Below are 12,372 nucleotides of genomic sequence, written 5' to 3'. Positions count from 1 at the left end.
ACAGAGCTTGCTTCTGCTCCCCTTGCAGTCAATATGAGCTTCATTATTAACTGCAATGAGCACAGGACAGAGTTCAGACTGTTTTGTCGCTTTGTGTTTATTTTTTCTTTCCCTTTTTATTTAACTTCCTAAGGGGCAATGTGTACTGTTATTTTATGTTTTAGAAAAGTCCCATTTAAATAGAGCAAGTCTATGTATTCAGAAATGATGCCCTGCTTTATGAAACCTAATGAAAAATTATAGCCTGTATCCTGAACTGGGAAAGTTATAATAAAAGATATAGGATTTGAAATACATTCTAATAACAAAATCATTTCTTTCTCAAAAATATTTTCATTCAGGTATAAAGCAAGTAAAAACAGTTTAGCTTTCACTGACTTCTAAAATATTACTTTCAGTGTGCATTGTTTGCTCTATTACAAAAAAAAAAAAAAAAGATGCACCAAAACTTCTTTTCACTACTATTTTAATACTATTTACACAAAATGAAATATGCTAAAATTATTTCAAAAAATTATAAGCATAATCTTCATTCCAACAGCATGCTGTTAATTTTGTTCTAGCATGAATGCAAAACATATTTTACCATGCTGTCAAAATGAGATACTAAGAATGTCAATAAAATGACACTAAAATAAATGTAAATTTAGATTGCTGTCACAAGTGGCTGCTTGGTTTTGTGAAGATGTTAGGTTGCTATAGCGTTTTCCATAGCAACTTTGCATCTTATTACATAAATAATCCCTTGGTGTCCTTAAAGCTTACTAAAAACAGGATTAAAACTATTCTCATATGTAATGATCCTGCAGAAAACCTTATCAGTATGAAATAACCAGAAAACATGATAAAATGTAATCTAGATAATAGTATTTCTGGCAGTTGAAAAGCACCAAAGCGCAAAAGACTTGTTTTGTAGCAAAGGGGACATCCTCCTAAAACCCATATTAGGAAAATGCCTTTGAAGTGTCTGTTTCATCTAAAAATTGAAAGTAAGGTTAACCCCTTCACTGCTGTGTCCACAGGACACAGCACAGACCTTCAACCTGCAACTGAGGAACATGCCCCGTATCTGGGACAGTGCAAGGCCGTCTTTATTCCCCAGGGAGGACAGGCTTGGCAGCTGCCTTCACCCCTCATTCATCAAGGCATTTCTGCTAAATTCAACTGCACAAAAAGCATTATTAGAGCCAAAGGAACTTAAAACAAGGGCCATAAAATTAGGCCCCTGCCTACCTGCTTCCTAAATTTCAGCCTTTATTTGTAAGAGCTGTGGGAAAAATGTAATGCATTTGAAGGCACAAAATTGGAGTCTGCCTGATGATAACAGCTCTGAACTGGCATGCTGTGAAAGACACTAGAGCAGACTTTTCCTGGCGTAGAGGGAGTAATCATCTTGTGCTGCTTTCTAGTGATCATCCCTGATGGTCCCTGGGAGCAAAATTGATTGTCTGCTGCGTCCAGAGCATTTCCATTCAAAGGGAAGTTACTGCACTCGGAGAGCTCAAAAGGGTTGTTCAGTTGTCTTCTCTGGCCAGAGAGGGGTCATGTCAGTACAGTGAAAATTCAGAGATTCAGGTTTAAATATGCTCTTCTTCCAGGTTGCTTCTAAAACCTGGTTAGTAGATTTTGTTAGCAGCATTTATTTTCCTCTTCATCCGTCTCTATATGTTTGCTACCGCAGGGCTGATTATGACACCAGCTGCTGATGGTTTTGAAACGGTATTGATTTATCTAAGGAAAAAAGGAATGCTAGCCCACTAATTTTTAAAGTAAATATATCTTTGTTATTTTTTTACATTATCTTTAGGAACAAGTGTTTGAAAGGAAAATAGGCAAATTATGGGCTTGTTAAATACCAGTATCACTTTCACAAAATCTGACGCTGAAAAGCTAGGGGATGGACCTAATGACAGAAAAATAAATCAGACTTTTGTTAAAATCTCCCATAAAACCTAAAAGATTAGATTTACCAGCAAGGAAAGGAGAAATCCCTGACCCTGGGATCAGTAGGAAGAAGAACATCTAACAGGACATCTGCCATGACACTGGGCCAGTGGGAAGAAAAGGAAAAGCAAAGCTCAGCTCCACAGAGCTAGGAGTCAGCAATTTCTATTCAAAGTTGTAACAAGCTATATAAAGCTTTCCTACCAGTTTAATCCAGCCATAAAACACAGTTTCAATTCCACGTGTGCATCTTTGCATTCACACAAGCCTTAGAGAAAGCAAAAAGAGGATTGAGTTGCAGAGAAAAGATGAATAAGCATCACACAGATCGCTTTGGTGTTGTTTCACGCTTTCCTTGAAGACTTGCCAGGCTTGCAACTTTCAAGGTAGATTTAGGAACAATATCACAAAGCCTGTTTTATGCTGTGTGCACCAGGGTGCGATTTTCAAACGCCGACTTTCACAAGCCCTTATACTCTTCCAGGGGATGGACTGTCCACTCTTCAGCCTGTCTCCTATGGCAAGTGACTGAGCTGATGCTGCAAACAGGACAGACTGGTTCAGGAGAGCATTTAAGATCCAGGCTACTGTTCAACACAGAAAGAGCTTCAATGTTTAAGTTTGGCTCCTACTTTAGGTATGTTTGAAAATCCTGTCATAGAGGATGTCTTTTCTGACTTGGAAAGCAGTGCCAGTCTTATGTGTTCAAACTGGGTTTGCATTACATACCTTGCAATTTATTATTTGCATTGCAGTCCCCAAGATGTCATTAGGTTACTTCATCACAGGTAATAGAATGGTGATGAAATCCTCCAGGGGCCCAACGGGCAGGCTATTGCAAATCTGTTGAGCTGAAGACAGCCTTATATCGAGGTGGTTATCATCCACATGGACAGAACAGACAATGGCTGAAGGAAAGGAAGCATCATGGCCTCCATTTGGTAGTACAGAGCTGAGAGAGCACAAATCCATTGATCAGACCAAGTGCAGGGTATATAGTAGAGCTGGGATTTGGCCAAGACTCTCAGATCCCAGTAAAAAGCCTTAATCACACGACCATCCTTCTCGTCTTCCTCTGCAAGCACTGTACATTTCTCTCTTTTCCACAGTGCCAGCTGCAGTCTCTTGCTGAAGTCAGAGTTGCTGGAATTAATGGCAAATCACTGAGAACTGCAAAAGGAAGAGATTAACCCACCTCCCCTTAAAGCAAAATTACAGGTGCCTTCTAGGCATAAAACAAACTTCAGCTCTTTTCTACAACACACAGCTTCACTTCACTAATTCTTAAAATTACTTTGGAGGCTTTTACATGTGGATCCTTACTCCCAGTGCCAGCAGGTGGGAGACGAAGCATCCATAAATCCTGATCGTTCTGAAGATTTTCATATAACCTCTAGATTCCAGCACTGAATCTCTTTTATTTTTTCCCTTGAGCTAATGCTTCAGTAGCTGCACCTTGACTTTCAAATGTATTAACTGAGTTGCCAATCATCATTATTATTTTTTTCTTAGCAATCTCCCAGCTTTACTTCAACAATCCTCTTGTCCCTTTCAAATGCCAAAATCCAAAATCACTGTTCAGAGGCTCAATTTTGAAAAAAAAAAAAAAATTAATTTTAAAGGAATAACTGATCCTACAGGTGGGACTCACTCAGTCTTGGGTCAACCTTATGCCACCTTTCCCCATAATGCAAATGACCTTTCATTTGTGAAACCAGAAGGATTTCCTGTAAATTAGGCATGTATGTCAGTTCAGCCAACTTCCTGAATTCCCTGGGGGGTTCTTTGGGGGGCCCTTCCAGGTGTTTGAGATGTTCTCCATAGAAGAAGCAGATAGCGATGCTTTCCTTTTCCTTGAAGATTCAGCTTGCACACGATAAAGAAGGGTACTAACTAAGCCTGAGGACAGTGACCTGTAAAACACCTGTAGGAGCAGAAGGTCTTCATGCAAGAGGCAGTGTCCTAGCCCTGCAACATGGACTAGAGGGTAGAAGACAGGTTCAGGAGACTGAAGGTTCCAATTCTTATCCCAGCTCTGCCACTGAGTCACTGGTATCAGTAAAGCAATTTTGTCACAAACAACTAAGAGAAGAGCAATTGGCAGATAAAAGGAGAGGATTTGAATCTAGAATGGAGGGATGTACTTTGCAACAATTCCCTCTGGAGTTGTTCTGCATCATTGCAAGTGGCAAACTCAAATCTTCCCAAACAAATGGGTAGTATACTAGTAGATTTCTAATACGGACCATGACTTGATCTCTTGCATGGCTTAATATCTTGCATGACTTGAGGAAAAAACTTAAACCATTCTTAGTATCAGCTTTTTCATCATCTGTCCCAAATCCCCAGAACTTATTGTGTACAAGGGACTCAGCTCACTGTAACTCTCCTCTGAAATCTGAAGTTCCAGCGATTCTGGTTTAGTGTTCAGGCACTGAAGACATTTTGCACAAGTTCAGAGCTTGAATGTGTCACACTGTGTTTTCAAATGTTTGGGCTGGAATCCACCCTCTTTTTTTTTCAGGGTGATGGATAGGTTGCTCTTCAGATATCCTGAAGAAGTTTTTGTTCTAAGCAGTCCAGTTGTGAGGAAACATGACACACTCAGCACCATACTACCTAGATGCTCACAGAGTAAGTGAAAAGGGCTTGACTAATAGAAGAAATTACACTGGGAGTCTCCTGAAACTACATTTTACCAAGACAGGATGAGGTCTTATAACCCACCCTAAACTGTTGAATTATTTAAGTCTTTTTGTACTAGGGGTGATTTGACTAGGTGAGCTAGTTAGAAAAGACCTGACACAGGAGTTGAAGCCTGGGGGAATCTCTGTCACCTTTTGTAGCTTTGGGGATGGTAACTTCCCAGGAGTCTTGTTCTCATTGTTGAGTAGTGCAGGCTGAAAAATAATGTCCTCAAGAAAATAATCGGGATGGCAGGATAGACAGTCCAGAACTCTGGAACTATCCAAACCAATTTATCACATCTCGTTGCTTCGACCACTTTTGGATTTAGACTTCTAAGCCTTATGTGTGCATGCTGTCCTTGAATTGAAGAGGTACAATATCTCCTTTGTGTTATTCAAGCCTTGCCCTTCCCATGGTAAAGCATTTAGACAAACATCTTAAGAAAAAGGGTTAAAAATAAAGTGTCAATGTTTTCATACTACGCAGAATTATTTCTTTGTGATAAAATATTCTTTAAAAGACATTCTCTGTAGAGCAGAGGTTATTGTGAATACAAATAGCCACTCCAGTGAGATAAAGAGTTGGTTCTGGAATGACATACTTGAAAGAAAAAAAAAAGAGAAGGCAGCTAACACAAATAGTAATTTCAAAGAAATACTAAAAGAAATACTAAAAGAAGGCAGAATCACTTCTCTGTGCAGAAAAATGAGAAAATAAATGTCCTTCTCTCACTTTCTTTTCATTTACCAATGTTTTATATCCAATAACTTCTTTGGTTTAAGTCCAAGTTCCCTCCATCGTCAATGACAGAAGAATCAAATCCACTTGCTTTAGCTGAGAGTGTAATGTTGGAAGAAGAAAGCTATAAAATTAATTTTAGAACTGGATGACTCTACGCATGCAGCAGGCGGGATCAACTCCACTAAGATCAAAAGGATGATGAATGGTACAATGGACAATGATGGACAAATACTCATGTGGATTCATATTGCTAAATTTTGATGTAGTATGTGGCATGGCATTGAGCTTGCTACTGTTATTGCTGAGAGGACTCAAATGCTCACATTCTAATAATACAAGCGAATTAAAGTTGTTTGGGATGGAACATTGTAGAAATCTCAGATATCAAAATGTTTGATAGAAATGACCATTTTAATAGAAGAAAACCAAAGATCCCTTCCCATTTGTGATGTTCCTAATGAGAAGCAAAAAGAATGACCAGCGTAACTTAGCCCTAAGCATGAATACATTAAACCCAGCTGAACTGGTAAGTATGACAGTTCAAAACATCATTAGTCTTCTCCTGGAGTGCAGGCTGTGGGTATTTCTGGCTCTTCCTTCCTGTTGTTAATTCCAACGATTTCCCTCCATAACACTGGACACACAGTCAAGGTAAAATGCTTAGACATTTATAGAAATCTCTGATTGCTAGCAGTGCTCTGTCTGCGGACATCCACTGTCTCAGCTCCAGAGGTTTGCTAATGGCATCTGGAAAATTCAAACCCTCACCATTAGCCAAACAAAAATTAAGACTGCCCTTTACAGGTTTTATTGTTTTATTTTTCTTCCAGGAAAAACATGAAATCACCCCTCAAGAGAGATGCTGTAGTAAAAATTTCTTTGCTAGAATGACACCCCTTCCTTCAGTCTTCAATTCTGGAGTCATTTGATCTCACACAGCATCTTGTTGCAGGAGGAGACAAAGGGTTCTTCTCTGCGTAAGCTTGAATCCACACTTTCGTGTGTCCATTGAATGGATGAAATTCTTTCCTTTCTTTCTATAGTGCCTGCATGAAAGGCTTAGATAAAAATTACCCTTATGATCAGACTCTTAGTTTCTTTCCATATTACTCCCTCCTTCTTTACCTTCCTTAAAGCTCACTGCTGGTTGGCAGTTACCAGTCATGCTTTGGCTTCAGCTTTTATAAACTTTCTTTCTGGAGTGTCTGAACAGGCAAACCCTTGTTAGCTACTCACAACTTTATCAGTCACTGTCAAAAAATCAACTATATCACCCATCCAGATCATGTTACCAGCCAATAATTCAGGTAGCTTCTGAGCTACCTCTTGGAGTGTCCACCCTGGAGAGCAGAGTATTTGTAGAAGGCTGAAAAAGTTGCTTTTCTTTCCACATATTACAAGTACCCTTGTTCGTTCTTTCCTGATATCCACCTAATGAAAGTCAAATGAATGCCGTGCACAGTACCATATTGTGACATATGTACCCTTAAAAGTTAATTCCACAGAACACACAGTTAAAATAGTACAGCATATTTGTTAGGGTATATGGTATTTTTTATTTGTTGAAAAGAAAGCTAAGGCTTAGGTGACCAAAACATTACTTCAACTGATCTCATAAGGCATTGCAACCATGGCATGAAATACTGTTATGCAAGACTGTAGAGAGTGTGCTAAAGAGACATAATGCTTCCAGCCAAGAGCAGAATTGGAGAATTTTCTTCTCTATAAATCATAGCAGGTGACAGACACCTCCTAGAGACAGCTTGCATCGTTCAAATAACTAATTTATGAGTGTGTAAAATAAGATACTGCCTTATATAATCAGCTATTAATATGTTACTTCTCACACATAAGTTTTTGTTTGCTTTTAAAGAAAACAGTAGTTTAATACATTTGACTTTGTAGAGGGATTTGGATTTACCTGAATCATCTACTCTCAGCTTTTTACTGGCATTGTCACCACTGTCATCATCAGACATTTCCATCTCCTCTTCCCGGCGGATTCCCATGAGCTGTTCACTGTGAGCATTTCGGAGCTCCTAAAATCCAAAATGACCTTTTGTCAGTATTAACTTCCATTAAGTCATGATGTATTATTTAGTATCTGTTTTTAATACTGCTCTGTTTCTATTTATGCACCACTTATCATTGTAATCGTATTTATTTGTATGTGAATATTTATAACAACAGTAGCACAGGTAATTCTTCCTGTGAAAGAATGGAATTTGTCAAAGGTAACACTCAGGTAAAACAAGAGAAAAAGTGAGTCTTCATGTCAAGTGATCTTTAGTTCTGCTAAACATAGGAGAATGCTTTAACAGCAAGGATAATGCTTAAAATTGTATGTAAAGCAAACCGATAAAGAGACTGTCAGTCTGCTTAAGGTGCAGAGAATTCTTGCTTCTCTCTGCCACCTGGAGTAAGATTCATCTAGCCAAGTGTAGGTGTCTCCAGTAAAACTAGTTGCTATTCAGGCACCTTTTGCAGAAATGCAAAGAAACAGGCACTTTAAGGTGATTCACATCCACAAAGTAACTAACCAAACAAAGTCATATTAACTATACCCTAAGAGTGCCTCATTATCTCACCTGATGGTAAAGGGAGTTCAGAGCAGCCAGTGCAGATGGAGTGCTCTATATTGTAGGTGCCTAATGCTGGGCAAAAGAATCTCACCCTTTGTCCCTATGCCCAGATCACCTCACATATAAAAGACTCAGCCCAGTAATGATGTTCTGAAATTCTCTGCATCTTGATCCAAAATGAGTGCCAGTGAGGACAGACCGGTCTCTGGGTGACTGCCACAAGGGCAGGCAGGCAGCCTGCCCACGCACATGTCACTCGGTAAATGACGGGCAGGCACGCGGGCTTTGTGGGAGTCTAGACGGTCTTTGTTCTGGGTAAAAAAGCCAGCGCGGGTGTAGTGACTGGGTTTTTAATGGCAGAGCCGAGAAGATTGAGAGGATTCTATTTTGTCCTAATAATCCTGTCAGGTGTAACATGGGGATGTTGCACCGTGATTAGTGTCGGCCCTTTCAGTCCACAGACAGCTAATTTTTCTGCCAACAAAAAGCCTAATTCCCAAAGAGGTGGTTTGAAATCTTTGAAACAAGGAAGAGTCGCATAGAAGGAGGAGACGGCATTGAGGAGCCCGACCAGTGCTCTGTGCAATTAACAATAAGCTGTCAGAGAGGGACTGGGCAAAAAAAGGGAAGGCGTTTCCCTGGAGCTGTACCCTTGCTTCATCGGCAGATCTCAAATATTCTGATAAATGTATATGTGCCCATTAGTCCCAGCAAAGGCAAGGAGGCTAATTAGTGGGCGTTTTACATAAGGATAATTTCAACTGAAAAAAAGAAGTGATTAAAAAGGTAAATTGTCAACCAGCATCTCATGCAATCAGAGGCACCTCTGAAAGAAATTAGCATGCTATTAATTCCTTATTGGAAAAGGCCACCTGCACTTTTTTCTGGGGAAGTATACTGCATACACGAGCAGATATCAGCTTACATTTTCTCCCTCTTTAGGGGATAAATGTCCTTGATGCATCAGTGTCTACATTAGTAACAAAGCCAATAATCTTCCATGGAGAATGCCTATGTGCATGAGTATTTGCTTTCAGTTTGGGCTCCCAGTAAAGCTTTCTTAAATTCAGAAAAAAAAAAAAAAGGGAAGTGATCAGGTAATTAAACAAATTAGCAGATAATTTCATGGTTAGGAAATATGATTTGAATTAAAGATGCCATTTTGTACATTTCCATCTTATTTCACATCTGAAAAACAGGCATTTCTAAATTATATTTGTTCTTATCAAAGATTTAGAAGGTAGCAAACGAATGATATGCCACATCCCTTTGCAGAAAGTTAGTTTAAGAACGGACAGTCTTGATGTGACTGAAATAAGCTACTAGCAAATCATATTTTCATAATTTTGTAAAAGATAAGACAAACATCAATCCCCAACTTCCCAACTTTCAACTGAACAAAGGCTTTACCTACTACTTATATGAAATATTTGTGAACAAAATGCAAAATACAGTTTATACCAATAAATTATGCTAACATTCTATTTTAAGTGTCCCATTATTATGAAGCCATTTGGTATTCACCATAATAGCACTGATAATAAAGAATTCATTTGGTATTCATGTGGATGTTACATTTAGTGCCATTGGTATTCAACTATAATTTAGCATTAGTTAATGGGCACTTAAAATGTTATCCAAATGATTTATATCACAGCACTTTAGTGTTTCTCAAGCTAAGTGTACAACACTTATTTTACAAGTGTACTACAAAATAATTAAATAAGTGCGCCTTACCTTCTAAAGTTTTTATTCTGAGACAGAGAAAAATCATTTAGAGGACTGTGATACTAACAATCAACATACTGTACTACATGAAGGTAAAACAAGTGTATGTAAATTGTTCATATTAAAAAAAAAAAAAGAAGAAAGAAAGAAAACGAAGACAGCGGTACTTACTTTTTAAAATACTGGCTCATAGCGTATATACTGAATTAAAAACGAAAGCTGGATGACCATAACACAGGATGAGGTCTAGTGCTTCCTTTGCTGCCACTCGCAGCAAGGGGAGTTAAAATCCCATTTCCTCTTCTCAAGCTTATGACAGTCACACATGCATGGCCCCACATTGCTAACTCTCTGTGGTAGTATGATTACATTTATACTGTTTTCTTTGCAAGCATAATACTTAGAATCAATACAAGTGATGTATGTACTTTTTCAAAGATAAACATAAAACAAATGGGAAGGAGTATGTAATAATTCTGGACTTAAATGCTTAAGTCATTACTCAGGAAAGAAATTCTCTATTTCATTTTCAGGCAAAGTCGTCTTATAATGACCATATGATGGCACAATGAGAAAAAGAAATCTGTGCTACAGAATACTTCTTTTTAAAACAGATCACGATGACTTCTAAAAAGATCTTTTTCAGAAATAATTCTTAATTCTATCCTTAGTTGAAAATATTGTTCCTAATTTCAGTACTTCAGCTCATTATTTTTAGATAGTAAACATAATCCTCCAATGATTTCCCAAATTTTGCGTGAAAAATAAAAACACATTGCTCTCTGTCTTAGTGTTATTTAATGACTATTAACATAATGAGAGCAATGGGAGCAATTCATACTGTAGATGAGACTGTATAATGGCCATTTGATTAAGAGTTGAAATGGTAGCCATAAATATTGCTGAATACACTATGTCCAGCTACAATCACACTCGTTCTGTGTCAATCCAGCTGTGAGATGATGGATAGAAAGTAATAATAAAATCACCAACCTCAGAATGCTTTCGCCAAATGTCTATGTTCTTTCGCTGGGCTTTCGAGAAATGGTCCCAAGCTTTTTGTCTGGTAGAAGCGTTGAAAACGGCGACAATCTGCTCAACTTTGGTGAACAAGGAAGTCAAACAAGACAAGCAATTTATGTTGTGATCACTATAGAGAAGCAAAGCAAAGACACTAGGAGTCTATGGATGATGTCATTACTGAAACAACATCATCAATATCCGTCCAATGATGTGTCTTTTGTACTTACATTTTATCAATGTTGGAGATGTCTCCCTTCAAGTCTGTCTCCATAACGTTAGTCTACACAAGTTATAACTATGTACCAAAACACACGCATGCAGCTGCCTCCCCGTGATGTCTGTCACAACTTTGCAACCACGTGCCTTTGCGTGGATGGCTATAGGTGTGTGACTACAGAAATGACACTCCAGACATAAGCTTGAGCCATGTACCCCTGCGGCAGCTGTGTACAGATAGGCAGGCTGTAGAAATGGAAGCGTGAAAGGCAAGCAGGCTCTGCTTTGAAGAGTGGCTATCTGATAGCAGGAATTTGCCAGCAGATGGGAAGGGCTAAACCATACATTAATGGTATGATCTGTAGCTGCAGCTTCTGCTTCTCTGTTGTTTAACATAAACAAGCTCACCTGTGGTAGATTATTCTGTCCTGTGTCCATGGCCTATGTATGTTTATGTATGTGAACAATTGCGTTTTTGTGCATATAAGATGAAGAAGAGATGTGAAATGGGCTTCCCTTTTCCAACTCTGATGAAATTGTTCTGAAGCTAGACATCCATATTTAGGACAATTATCTACAACAATTAAGTTTTTAGCTACTTGTTCATCTGAAATCCAAAGCTTATCTCTCAACACTCTCTTCACATCAGTTACAAGCCATATTGTCCTTCCACAACAGTGACCTGCCTAGAAGTGATTTGACCAGGATGTAAATTGCTTTAATCCCAGCACAGCTAACTGCAAAATTACCAAGAAATCCAGATTTTCTGCAAATGACCTGGGCTGTACTCCTGATTGAGCAGCAGTGCTGACCTACGAACTCAACCTGAAAAATGCTTCAAGTCTTTGACAAGGTTCTTGGCTATTTATATCTTTAGATTCCTGGGCTGAAATGATGTTCACCGATTTGTGAAGATGGAGCTTGCAGCACCTCCCACCCACCTCTTCCATTGAGAAATGGTGGCAGGGGTGCTATAATTCCCTCTGATCTGGTCTCTCATTGAGTCGATCCATGGCTGCTCTCTTCCACTTGAGTCATATACGTGAAGGATCTTATTATGCATAACAACCTTTCTTTCCCAACGCAGTGAGCTCACCTAGTCAGTTATTTATCTTTCACGTCTAGATCTGAACGTTAACCTCACTTGCTTGAATAGGATCACATTTCTTCTCCTTTTTACCACTATTGCAGGCTGCTTTCAGATTCAGGGAGACTACAACACTTTGAACCACATATGGTAATTTTTCTTTGCAATCATTACCACTGGCTAATTAACTTGTAAAACCATAGAAATAAATGTTGTCTTTTCAAATTAATACTTATATGTAGTTTATACTAAAGAAGATGCCCCAAAACTACTGGCATGATCCAATGTATTTATGATCTGTTCAAGTTTTAAAAGTAGACATAATAATTTCAGCCTATTAGAACTTGCTTGGAGTGAAGGGTG

General features: G+C 38.6%; 1 protein-coding gene across 13 annotated transcripts in view; it reads right to left on the bottom strand.

Annotated features, from left to right (window-relative positions):
• ENOX1 (ecto-NOX disulfide-thiol exchanger 1) overlaps positions 1-12,372 on the bottom strand; it is a 368,503-nt gene that overhangs the window by 60,197 nt on the left and 295,934 nt on the right. For all 13 annotated transcript variants that reach the window (XM_071805771.1, XM_071805770.1, XM_071805734.1 and 10 more), the window contains 2 exons: positions 10,677-10,783; positions 7,295-7,412 (listed from right to left, as the gene is read on the bottom strand). In XM_071805771.1, coding sequence (XP_071661872.1) covers positions 7,295-7,412; positions 10,677-10,783 — 225 coding nt within the window. The remainder of the gene's footprint in view (positions 1-7,294; positions 7,413-10,676; positions 10,784-12,372) is intronic.

The sequence above is a fragment of the Patagioenas fasciata genome, chromosome 1 (genome assembly GCF_037038585.1).
Source record: "Patagioenas fasciata isolate bPatFas1 chromosome 1, bPatFas1.hap1, whole genome shotgun sequence".
In the NCBI taxonomy this organism is placed as follows: Eukaryota; Metazoa; Chordata; class Aves; order Columbiformes; family Columbidae; genus Patagioenas; species Patagioenas fasciata.
This window is presented reverse-complemented; position numbering and strand designations above follow the sequence as displayed.